This window comes from Cherax quadricarinatus, chromosome 19 (genome assembly GCF_038502225.1).
Source record: "Cherax quadricarinatus isolate ZL_2023a chromosome 19, ASM3850222v1, whole genome shotgun sequence".
In the NCBI taxonomy this organism is placed as follows: Eukaryota; Metazoa; Arthropoda; class Malacostraca; order Decapoda; family Parastacidae; genus Cherax; species Cherax quadricarinatus.
Window position 1 is genome coordinate 40,868,627 of NC_091310.1, and position 13,596 is coordinate 40,882,222.

Sequence of the window (13,596 nt, forward strand, 5' to 3'; positions counted from 1 at the left end):
AAGTATCATTCGTCCCCACTCACTCCTATCTAACACGCTCATGCACGCTTGCTGGAAGTCCAAGCTCGTCGCCCACAAAACCTCCTTTACCCCCTCTTTCCAACCCTTTCGAGGACGGCCCCTACCCCTCTCTCCTTCCCCTATAGATTTATATGCTTTCCATGTCATTCTACTTTGATCCATTCTCTCTAAATGACCAAACCACCTCAACAACCCCTCTTCTGCCCTCTGACTAATGCTTTTATTATATATATATATATATATATATATTACTAATTCTTTACCCTAATTCACCCATACATCGCACCAGAATTGTTCCTAGGGATTCACTTCAGCAATCTACCTTAAATCAGTCACTCAACAAAAGGCAGCTATCAAGTTGATCTCAAACTAAATATAGGCATTACGCTAATCCTTTATATAAATAAATATAAATTTAGTTCATACATGCTACTGTACACTTCCAGTGAGCTCGCAGGGTTTACCTCCAACGCCGCCGCTGCCCTACCACTTTTACCTTCTCTTCTCTTCTTGCAGACAGCCCTACCTTTGACTTAAAATCACTCTTTGACTTTGTCAGCAGCTGCTTTACTGTACGAACTTTGACACATAGCCCTTAGTGTCCCTTCCAGCACTATTTTCTGCCCCGCAGCACTGTATGACCCTTGTCAGTTCAGCACTTTCTCTGATTATAATAATAATACGTAATACTGTACACTTCACATCTTCCAAACACTGTACTGCAATGCTAATGCTGACCTATGATATTGCCTGGAAAATTGTAAGAGAAGGCACAGGCATCACACAGAAACAAATACATGTACTTCATTGATACCCTCATGTTCATTTGAATATCTACAGATGTTCTCTACAAATAAGGGTCAAAAATGTTTAATAACTTCTTTGATGAATTAAAAAGTGTAACACCTTTAATGAATTCAAATCAAAGCTAAAGTAAATAGTGTTTACTTAAATTCCATAGTCAGGTCATGTAATTATGTGATTCACTAAAGCAAATTTCTTTGATTACTTTCATTTTATTACAGTTTACTTCTTTTGAATTATGTCATGTATTCCTTGTCTTGTTCTAATCCTGCCCCCTCATTTTAATTTAACTATCTCTGACTTTTATCCAATCATTATTATTGTTGCTATTTCTTCCACTGTGATGGTTTTTATTCTGCCCATCCAATTATTTTTATTATTTTTTAGCACCAGCCATTTCCCACTGAGGTAGGGTGGCATTATGAAGAAGAAAACACTTTCACTGTTATTCAATCACTGTCTTGTCAAAAGGGCACCAACATCATAGTTCAGATGCTCCTTCAGGCTGCAACATCCCTCACCTCTCCTTCAGTATGCAGGCACTGCACCAGTTTCCCTGAATCCCTTCATAAATGTTACCTTTTTACTCTCCAACACATGAAATCATAAAACCACTTGCCTCCACTGTTATCTAACACTCATACAAGCCTGTTGGACATCTAAGTCCCTGGCACTCCAAACCTTTACCCCCCTCCCCCCCTCCTCCAGCCATTCCTTGGAAGACCCCCTACTCCTCCTCTCCACCCAAGATTTATATGCTTTTCTAGCCATCTTACTTTATCCTCTCTAAATGTCCAAACTACCTCAACAACCCCTCCTCAGTCCTTTGAATAATGCTTTTTGTAACTCCACACCTAATCTGCAAACTCTGAACTCCGACTTCTCTGAATAATATTCATGCCACACATTGCCCTCAAACAAAACATCTCTACTGCCTCCATCCTCTTCCTCACTCCAGCATTCTAAGCCCATACTTCAGATTCCAGTATACTCTGGTACATTTCCCTTTTTGCCTGCATGGATAATGTTTCATCTCCACATAATCCTCTGTGCAGCACGTACCTTTTTCTACTTGTCAGTTCTGTGGTTCACTGCATCTGTCATAAAATCTTATGTTGACAAGTCCATTTCCAAATATTTGAACACATTTACTTTCTTCATACTCCCTACATCCAAGATCTAAGTTGTGATCAGACCTCATACATATTTTTTCCATCCTATCTGTCAATACCGAAACTCGCAAGCTTAAACCATTCTACAACCATGCACAGCACGGTATTAAGCAATTTGTCTTTGTTTAATTCTGCCCAAAATGCTGTGTATTTAGTGGGCTTCTCATTTTATCTGTATAAACCTTGTTGATCAAGCCATCAAGCTTGATCTGGGACCAGGTTGCAGGGGCAGTGACCCCCAAAATAGTCTTCAGTGAACCTAATGTGTTTTTTATCATTAGATTTTTTAACACACTGTCTGTCTCTCACTGAGGCAGTGACCCATAAAAGAAACACCTTGACAATCATTCATACTGTCTTCCCAGAGGCTAAATCACTGGACAAGTCATTTTTGCCAAAAAAAAAAAAAAAAAAAAGCACCACCTATCCTACTATTATCTGTAAATATTCTTAAACAGTATTCATGTCTTTGTGATAAAGATTTGTGATTTTATAAATTTCATAATATTCTTGTATTCTTAGGAGGTCAAGTTGTGCCTACAGGCCAAGTTCCTCCTGCACCTGTTGCTGCCCTACCAGGTGACACCATCCGTCGACATGAAGTTGACAGCATTCTCAACAATCAAAGAGATATTGTACAAACAGCAAGGGATATAAAGTAAGCATGAAGTGCTTAAAAAAACATGTAGCTTGTATTTATGTAAACAAGTTAATGTAGTTTTTTTAATAATGCTGTTTTTCACCCAGGCAGTGATGTAAAGAAAAATGCATTCACCATCACTCATTCTATATTTGTCTTTACAGAAAGCCATGGAAATACAGGAGGGCCTTGTTTATACAGCAGGTTAGGGTCCAGGCTATTGCTGTAAAGCTAAATTGCTGTGAAGTGAATCATATTCTTTTTTCACTTTCAAATGTATATAAAAGCCTGATAACTATCATATATTAAGTGAGCAGTATAGCTAGGCTTAAAAAATGCATGTAATACACACATTACTTACCTTAAAATATTTTCATCCTTAGCTTATAGTGAGTGATGAATACATTTATTGTAGGAAATTTCAATATGGAGAATGGGTATAATTGAAAACCATCGTATTAGTGAAATGCTGTTCAGTGAAGCTCTGTAAAGTGAGGCCTGCCTGTAATTCCAGTGCACCAAAACTATCCTCACCAGAACTCAGGCTAACCAGTTTTCCAGAATTCCTTTATGTATGTTCCATTGCTTGCACCAGCAGCATGGTAAATTCTTCTCTCCTCCCTCACCCCTAAAAAAAAAAAAATCTCCAATAATTTACTCACAGGAGGCTCCTACTTCTCAGAGCATCCTTAACATCCTCCCAACCTTTCCTGGGATGTCCATTACACTATATTCAGTTTGTCACAATTTTATACACACTCTTGAGCAGCTTGTCTTCATCTTTTGTAAATAACAAAATCATATAAAAAACACCTTATGCTCTATGAATTATACTGTTCATAGCAACACAGTCTTCTAACTATTAATTTCTTATGCATTGCATGACATTTGCAGTACATTAATTTCGAACAAGACATCACCGAATTCAGCTTCCTCACTGCTACTTTCTAGTGACATGGGTCATATCTACACAGAAGTGCTGGTACCACTATTCTGTCCTGTTACATTCCATTTATAAAATTTTCTTTACATGAACTTGAGACCCCTACTACCTCCTTGCCATCATCTATTTCCATGATTCACTAGTCATTCATAGACATGTTATCCGACATATCCAGTATCCACTCCCAAATACAGTAAACAGTCTGTCAGTCTGTCAATGCAATGTGATTTGCCTGTATATGGTTGCAGGGGTTGAGTCTTAGCTCCTAACCCTGTCTCCTAACTTGCCGCTTGCTAGATTCACTCTCTCCTAGTCATGGACCCTATCATATGTATTCTTAAGACTACATATGGAGTCTGCCTCCACCACTTCTTTGAGGTCATTCCAATTCCCGACCACCCTGATTATGATTTCGTGGGTCAGTGTCTGTAACTTTCAGCTCTGCCCCTAAGTACCTGCTTCCTGTCTTTCAAACGGCTTGTCCCTGTCTACCCATCAATTCTTATGTGTATTTTTTATGTTATCATTCCTTTCAAGGTTCTTCTGTCCTTCAGGGTGATTAAATTAAGTTCCTTTAGCTTTACCTCATAGCTGATACCCCTTAACTTTGGAATTAGTCTAGTTGCAAACATCTGCACATTCTCCAGTTACTTAACATGCTTCTTGTGTAGATTCTATACTGGTGCTGCATACTCCAAAATGGGCCTGACATATATTGTATCAAGTACCCTGAATGAGTTTGTTGAGATTCTTGAAGGCCACTCAGATTTGCCTAGTGACCAATGGCTGTAGAGGTTTATTTGGTTGATGTGAGCCTCTGGCTACATGGCAGGCACTATGCTTACTCCCAGCTTCTTCTCTTTGAAGGTCTGCAGCCCTTACCCCCCCCAAGTCTATACTCTATGTCCAGTCTTCTGGCCCTTTCCCAGTCTTCACAACCTTGCATTTGCTGGGGTTGAATTCAAGCAACCACTTATGTGACCAACCCTGCAGTTGTCCATATCCTTTTTCAGCCTTTCTCTGCCTTCATCTATTTGTATTCTCTATAATTGTTGTACATCAGTGAATAGAGATAAATCTGACTACTCCATCTAGTATGTCATTCACATTAACCAGAAACAGCATTGGTCCTAATACCAATCCTTGTTGTACACTACTAGTTACTCTTCCCCACTCTGACATATCTGTGAAAATCTAAGTCACAAAATTTATTTTCACAATCTGCTCCCTAGGTTATAAATAGCATCTTCTCAGAAACTAGGCCACCTGCAATACCTTCAACTTCCCCGTCCCCTCTCCCTCCTAGCTGCAGAGCACAAGTAGTGCCCTTGCCCCAGCTTATGTTGTTGTTGTTGCTCATTGAAAGTCTTGTTCACCAGACAGCATTATTCTTGCCTACTGTTTTCCCAAATTTATGTAACTTATGAATGCTTGATTTATATAAAATACCTGTATTAAAAGTTTGAAGAGAAGAGTCAGTGCATTAACATAAAAAATAGTTTCAGTAGAAGACTGTATTGGAGTACAGCCTCTCCTCACTTAGCAACGTACTCGTTTACCAACAACTCGGACTTACGACAGGCTCTCTGACCAGTATGCATACCTAAATAATGTACAATAGAGCTGATTTCCTCTATTTTGTTTATTACAATATACAGTACACTACTGTATAAACATTTGAAAATATAAAAATAGAAAGGTGACATTAAAACACTATCAAAGACGTAGATCAATGGTTCAGAGAACCGACACGTTGATCACATAGACTCAAGGCTGAGGGACTGATTACCTCATTCTCCTCCTGTTCTTCAAGATTCTCCTTTGTATGGACTGATGAAGCCACTGTGTGGCAAAACATTTCCTCAATAAAGATACCCAAGAGCTGCACATGTGTCTAATTTATCAATATCAAAGATGGTTGACACAAGCCCACTACCATTATACAGTGGACCCCCGCATAGCGAACGCCTTGCATAGCGAACATTCCGCATAGCGAACGCTTTGATCGCTAAAATTTTGCCCCGCATAGTAGACAAAAACCCGCTCAGCGAACTTCGTCCGAGACGCGTCCAATGTGCGGCCTCAGCCAGCCTCACATGTGCCGCCTGTCCCATTGTTTACCAGCTAGCCTCCGCGGTAACATTCAAGCATACACTCGGAATATTTCGTATTATTACAGTGTTTTCGGTTCTGTTTGTTGAAAATAAGTGACCATGGGCCCCAAGAAAGCTTCTAGTGCCAACCCTACACCTCAAAGGGTAAGAATACCCATTGAACTTAAGAAAGAAATCATTGATAAGTATGAAAGTGGAGTACGTATCACCGACCTGGTCAGGTTGTACAACAAACCAAAATCAACCATTGGTTCTATTGTGGGCAAGAAAACGGCAATCAAGGAAGCTGTTGTTGCCAAAGGTTTAACTGTGTTTTCGAAACAAAGATCGCAAGTGATGGAAGATGTTGAGAGACTCTTATTGGTGTGGATAAATGAAAAACAGATAGCAGGAGATAGCGTCTCTCAAGCGATCATATGTGAAAAGGCTAGGAAGTTGCATGACGATTTAATTAAAAAAATGCCTTCAACTAGTGATGATGTGAGTGAATTTAAGGCCAGCAAAGGTTGGTTTGAGAGATTTAAGAAGCGTAGTGGCATCCATAGTGTGATACGGCATGGTGAGGCTGCCAGTTCGGACCACAAAGCGGCTGAAAAATATGTGCAGGAATTCAAGGAGTACATAGAAACTGAAGGACTGGAACCTGAACAAGTGTTTAATTGTGATGAAACAGGCCTGTTCTGGAAGAAAATGCCAAGCAGGACCTACATTACTCAGGAGGAAAAGGCACTCCCAGGACATAAGCCTATGAAAGACAGGCTTACTTTGTTGATGTGTGCCAATGCTACTGGTGATTGCAAAGTTAAGCCTTTATTAGTGTATCACTCTGAAACTCCCAGAGCGTTCAGGCAAAAGAATGTCCTCAAGGATAATTTGTGTGTGCTGTGGAGGGCAAACAGTAAGGCATGGGTCACTAGGGAATTTTTCTATAACTGGTTACACCATGCATTTGCCCCCAATGTGAAAGATTACCTAACTCAAAAGAAATTAGACCTTAAGTGCCTCCTGGTGTTAGACAATGCCCCTGGTCATCCTACAGACGTGGCAGAGCGACTTTATGGGGACATGAGCTTCATTACGGTGAAGTTTTTGCCTCCTAATACCACTCCTCTCCTGCAGCCCATGGACCAGCAGGTCATTTCCAACTTCAAGAAACTGTACACAAAAGCTCTGTTTCAAAAGTGCTTTGAAGTGACCACAGACACTGGATTGACTCTAAAAGAGTTTTGGAAGGATCACTTTAATATCCTCAGTTGTGTAAACCTTATAGGTAAGGCTTGGGAGGGAGTGACTAAGAGAACCTTGAACTCTGCTTGGAAGAAACTGTGGCCAGAATGTGTAGACAAAAGGGATTTTGAAGGGTTTGAGGCTAACCCTGAGAGGAGTAGTATACCAGTTGAGGAATCCATTGTGGCATTGGGAAAGTCCTTGGGGTTGGAGGTTAGTGGGGAGGATGTGGAAGAGTTGGTGGAGGAGGACAATGAAGAACTAACCACTGATGAGCTGATAGATCAACTTCAAGAGCAAGAGGCCAGACCTGGGGAAACTGGTTCAGAGGAGGGGAGAGAGAAATTGAAGGAATTGCCTACTTCAAAGATTAAGGAAATGTGTGCAAAATGGCTTGAAGTGCAAACCTTTTTTGATGAAAATCACCCTCACACAGCTATTGCAAGCCGTGCTGGTGACTATTACAATGACACTGTTGTGAAACACTTTAGGAAAGTCATAAAGGAACGAGAGGTACAGGCCACTATGGACAGATATCTTGTGCGACAGAAGTCCAGTGACTCTCAAGCTGGTCCTAGTGGCATTAAAAGAAGAAGGGAAGTAACCCCAGAAAAGGACTTGCTACCTCAAGTCCTAATGGAAGGGGATTCCCCTTCTAAACACTAACACTCTCTCTCCCCTCCTCCCATCCCATCAATCATCACCAGATCTTCAATAAAAGTAAGTGTCATTTAATTGTGCATGCCTTTTTCAGTTTGTGTGTATTAAAATTAACATTTCATGTGGTAAAAAAATTTTTTTTTCATACTTTTGGGTGTCTTGCACGGATTAATTTTATTTCCATTATTTCTTATGGGGAAAATTAATTCGCATAGCGAACATTTCGCATAACGAACAGCCCTCTTGCACGGATTAAGTTCGCTATGCGGGGGTCCACTGTAGTATGCTCCTCACTTAGCGACAGATTCGTTTACTGACGTAGTCTTAGGAATGGAACTCCTTCGTTAAGTGAGGAGAGGCTATATTTACTCCAAAGGCTAGGTTTAAAGACATGAGCAAACACTAGCACATTTATTAGAAAATATTTTAGTCTTGGACCTTGATCACTATTGACATAAAACCTGGCAAAGTCCAACCTACCTCACAATACAGGAATCTCGTGACCTCGTTGTCTACCTGCCCCTATCTTCAATAAGCCTCAGTTTCATTTTTCAGGTCACTATTTGACACACATCACTTCCAGCCTATATATATATATAGTTACTTTCAAATTTTGTGTTAGAAGTGATCAAGGTCCCAGGACCAAAACATTTTCTAATAATATCCTAGGGCATTTGCTTGTGTGTCTTTTTCAGCCAATTTGTCAGTATCAATTACAAAGGTTTATACCATATAGTAGAGTGAAAAAGCTATTTCTGTAATGTCAGTTATCTTTTGTTTAGTAAGGCCATATGAGAAGTAAATGTACTTAAAATAAAAATACAGTATGTATATTAGTGTTATATGCCAGTACTGATATTAAGCATTTGTCAGTATTTAACTTTGAGCTGTTGGGCTGGTATATATAATACTTATTGTTACATTATTTGTGGCAGGAATTTTGTAAATGAAATCCACCAGAAGAGCAGTCAGCTTCTGACCAACAGTCAGAAGCCACAGGGCTCGGTGCAGCCAGTTGGCTACGACTTACACGTTACCCTTAATGAAATGAAAGAAGGGCTTAATATTGTTAAGGTAAGAAATGATATGCTGTAAATATAAGTGACTAATGGATCTTTGCTCTCATGTTTGTAGTCACTATTTCTCTTAATGTTGCAACAGATAATTCAATCATTATGAGTGTTGGTGGCTTAGTGATTTAAATGTATTAGCATTACCATTTGTGAAGTCATGAAAGCTATTTATAGTTTACATGATGTTTTGAAGTCACATTAAAGAATAAGATTTAATGGTGCATCAAATATTATGATGTGGTTGTGTGATGCTGTAGTACATAGAAGCAAGTTTACTCAGTACAGATTCCTTTCATTAATAGTCATTATTTATCCTAACATCATTTACCCTCCATTTTTATTTCTAAATCTGTTTAGAAAATGTTTAGTTAGTACTGTCAAAAAAGGTAATTAATCTCATTGGACTTCGGGAAATATAATTCTTAGATTTTTTTCTAAAAGAGGTACATACTTATTGATGCTGTGTATCCGCATGTGTCATTTAGCAAATTCCAAGTGAATGATTTTAGTTTATTTATCAATTTAGTGAATTTAATTTGGATTTACTATTTAATTTTTTCTTGTTAGCGTGACCTTGGTACAGCGAATCAAAGGTTGTCTTCAGCACCTGGTGGTGTTGGCTGTCCTTCTGTCAGCTGCGTATCTACAGGCTTGTTCATTGCTTTTACGGTGATCCAGTTAGTTCTACTTATTGGTTACATTATGTACAGGTGAGTAGCCATCAAGAAATTTTTTAATATGGTGCATAGTATATATACTAAGTACAGGTATTATTGCCTTTTTGGTTGTCATGTTCATTGTAAAAAATGTATAAATACTATACTGTTTAGGTGTGTGTGCATAAAAGTTCACATAATTTATAAATGTGCTGTTATAATTTGTAAAAAATGCTTAGATGCTGTCCATAATCATTTTATTTAATGGAGTTATTTAAAGTTTATTAGATCTTTTTGTATTATTCATCATTTAGGGAAAATATTTATGGTTGTAGCCTAACTGACCTCAGTAGCTTTGATATACACCTATGTATTACATAATTTTTTCCTGAGGGTGTTATTTATAATACAATATACTGCTAGGAAGCTTTATATTTCATAATGGCAATTTCATATTTTATTGTAACATCAGTTATATATATATTCTGAAATAGTGGTAGGATACAGGAATACCTCCATTTAATATAAATTTACCTTTGTAAATCTATTTGTGCCTAGTTGCAAATAAAATAATCCTGTCATAACTAACATGAAGATTTTTTTTTTGTCAACTATATACTTTAAACAACAACAATAGAAATTCAGTAATGTCATTATGAACTTGTTTTGTGTAGAAGTGCCAGTGAGGGCTCAGAGGGATGCTTGGTGCGATGGTTTTCATCACATCATGAGCACTTCAACTAGTTTTTTTTTCCAGTAAGTTAGGTTTTTGCTTAACCCCAACAACTTGTGTTGAAGTTCCGAAAACTGCTTGCAGAATAACACAAATTAACAAATAATTACATAAAGGTAAATTATCCTTCTTGTGGTTAAAGAGAGGCAAATCTGATTTTGGCACATCATTTTACAGTAATCGATAATTTAACAATTAAAAATCAATATTGTGGAAAATTTATCTTTAGAGGTGACCTATAAAAATCTGACCAATAAACTTTTATTTCCATGAACATTAATTATGAAATAAAAGAACAGTTCTGACAACCCCATCCATATTATCATGGAAAGATATTTACCGTATACCTAATAGTAACTGGAGATTACTTCTTAGCAGCAGCAGCAGCAGCAGCAGCAGTCATTTCCAACCCAGAGGAAGAAAAAGAACTCAACATCTCTCTTCCTATCTGTCTTTGTCTTGCTAAAAGTGCTCACAACTCAGTTAAGATTACCCTCCCAGCTGCAACATTCCCACCCCTCCTTCAGAGTGCAGGCACTGCCCTTCCTACATACAGAACTTAAGTCCGGCTAACCTATTGCCCTGAATCTTTTCATAAAAGATTCAATTTTTTTTTTTTTCGTAAATGTTACTTGCACTCCAACAGTACATAAATTTAAAACCACTTATCTCTATTCATTCCTATCTAACATGTTCACAAAAGCCTGCTAGATGTTCAAGCCCTTATAATGCAAAGCCTCATTTAATCAAATTTGTACACTTTGTCCTGTCCCTCTCCATCCTCTTTACGTACCCAAACCACCTCAACATCTCCTCTTCAGCTCTAACTGATACCATGGGTTACCCCACTGTTCTCTGAATTCTCTGCATGATATTTACAACACACTTTGCTCTTTGGGGGTAAATCATAACTCCAACCCATCATAACTCCAGGGACCACTGTATTTATGACTTGTGTAAACCACTATAAATTCTTACATAGTATACAGAAATAATTGACAAGAGTAAATGCTTTTTTTTTTTTTTTAGAACAGAAATTGCTTCATAAATGAGAATAAATTGTAAAGTGTTAATTTCTTAACATTCGCCATCTCCCACCAAGATGGGGTGACCCAAAGAAAAGAAACACTATTGTTCCCTCTTATCACTGTCTTGCCAGGGGTGAGCTGAATCCCTTCACAAGATGTTACCTTGCTTACACTCCAACAGCTCAAGTCCCACTCTTATCTAACACAATTACCCACACCTTCTACATGTCCAATCCGCTTGCTCACAAAGCCTCCTTTACCTCCTTCCTCCAACCTTTCTAATGGCAACCCTTACCCCACCTTCCCTCCACTTCAGATTTATCCACCCTTGAAGTCATTATGTTCTTCTTTCAACAAACCAGCCATATCCCACCGAGGCAGGGTGGCCCAAAAAGAAAAGCAAAACTTTCTCTTTTTAAATTTAGTAATTTGTACAGGAGAAGAGTTTACTAGCCCCTTGCTCCTGGCAATTTTGTTGCCTCTTACAATGCACGTGGCTTACGGAGAAAGAATTCTGTTCCACTTACCCATGGAGATAAGAGGAAATAAACAAGAACAAGAACTAGTAAGAAAATAGAAGAAAACTCAGAGTGGTGTGTGTATATATATGCTTGTACATGTATGTGTAGTGTGACCTAAGTGTAAGTAGAAGTAGCAAGACGTACCTGTAATCTTGCATGTTTGAGACAGAGAAAAGACACCAGCAATCCTACCATCATGTAAAACGAGTACAGGCTTCCATTTTACACTTATTTGGGCGGTTGCTGTCTACCAACCTACTACCTAGACTTTTTTTTTTTCTTTTTAATTCGACAAATCTGCCATCTAGGTAGTAGGTTGGTAGACAGCAACCGCCCAGGGAGGTACTACCATCCTGCCAAGTGAGTGTAAAACGGAAGCCTGTAATTGTTTTACATGATGGTAGGATTGCTGGTGTCTTTTTATTCTGTCTCATACACATGCAAGATTTCAGGTACGTCTTGCTACTTCTACTTACACTTAGGTCACACTACACATACATGTACAAACATATATATACACACCCCTCTGGGTTTTCTTCTATTTTCTTTCTAGTTCTTGTTCTTGTTTATTCCCTCTTATCTCCATGGGGAAGTGGAACAGAATTCTTCCTCCATAAGCCATGCGTGTTGTAAAAGGCGACTAAAATGCCGGGAGCAAGGGGCAAGTAACCTCTTCTCCTGTATATATTACTAAATGTAAAAGGAGAAACTTTCATTTTTCCTTTTGGCCCACCCCTCCTCGGTGGGATACGGCTGGTGTGATGAAAGAAGAAAAGGAGTCTGCCATCTCCCACTGAGGCAGGGTGACCCAAAAAGAAAATACTTTCATCATCATTCAACACTTTCACCTCACTCATACATAATCAATGTCTTTGCAGAGGGACTCAGGTACGACAGTTTAGAAATCCCTCCAAAGTATCAATATCCCAGACCCATCCTTTAAAGTGCAGGCATTGTACTTCCCATTTCCAGCCCTCTGGTTAATACTTTTAGTAACCCAGCACCTCATAATCTCCAAGCCACAAATTCTTTTTTTATAACATTTACACCACACATTGAACTCGGACATCTCCACTGCCTCTAGCCGCCTCCTTGCTGCAATATTCACAATTTGCTTCACACCCGTATAAGAGTACCTAGGGTTGGGGATTTCAGTGCTAACGTGTGTAAGTAGTAGGGAGTAGTAGGTAAATTTGGGGTGCCAGGGGTAAAAGAAAATGGGGAGTCTTTAATTGAGCTAAGCATAGAAAGAGGTTTGGTAATAAGTAATACACATTTTATGAATAAGAGGATAAATAAGTATAGAAGGTATAATACAGCACGTAATGAAAGTAGTTCCTCTTCAAGGGGGGCTCCTTGGCGTGGTGAAGAGGCTCTTGGTCTGAGGAATTAGACCTGTCGGTCTACTTCCTCAGACCGAACCTAATTACCCCCCAATCCCCCGTTCCCTATCCCATCCTCCCCTTTTTCCTTTCCTCCTCCTCCTCCCCACCCCTCCCCTTTGCCCTTCCTTTTTTTTTTTTTTTTTTTTTTTCCCACAGGCACGCTAGTTCCTAGGTAGGGGAAAGGGTACCGGGGTCCATCCCATTCCGTTGAGGTTCTTGGCGGTGGCGTAGTTTGCCGTGGAATCTGGATTGCCTGGGGATGTCCTGATCCCTCTCCGGTATCCCGGAGGGTGGCTTTGGGTGTCTCTCGGGCGACGGGTGTATCTGTGGAAGCCACCTTTCGGATTCCGGGGGTGGTGGCCGAAGGAGGTATGCTTTGTGGCGGATTTCCGGCCGCCCTCTCTTTTGTCCACCGAGGTAGCTCGGCAGATGTGAGGTTGCTATCCCGGATTGCCGGTTTACTGGCGTGATGGGTAGGGTATGGCACGGGTTCCATGCTGCATCTGCACTACTTGCGGTGCTGAGGTCCTCTTGGGCGCGGAGGGAGATTTCTGGCCCTTTCATTCCTCCTAGGAACTATCCCTCCCCAGTCCCCCCTTTTTTTATTCTTTTTTTTATT

At 39.5% G+C, this 13,596-nt stretch overlaps 1 protein-coding gene across 4 annotated transcripts in view; it reads left to right on the plus strand.

Moving 5' to 3' along the window:
* The window catches only part of ergic53 (protein ERGIC-53), a 76,677-nt gene that overhangs the window by 40,746 nt on the left and 22,335 nt on the right, over window positions 1-13,596 (plus strand). For 2 of the 4 annotated variants that reach the window (XM_070086716.1, XM_070086717.1), the window contains 4 exons: window positions 2,520-2,655; window positions 8,517-8,655; window positions 9,222-9,364; window positions 9,985-10,066. In XM_070086716.1, the coding sequence (XP_069942817.1) occupies window positions 2,520-2,655; window positions 8,517-8,655; window positions 9,222-9,364; window positions 9,985-10,054 (488 nt within the window). In that variant the 3' untranslated portion in view covers window positions 10,055-10,066. The remainder of the gene's footprint in view (window positions 1-2,519; window positions 2,656-8,516; window positions 8,656-9,221; window positions 9,365-9,984; window positions 10,067-13,596) is intronic. The other 2 variants (XM_053776136.2, XM_053776137.2) reach the window with 1 other exon arrangement.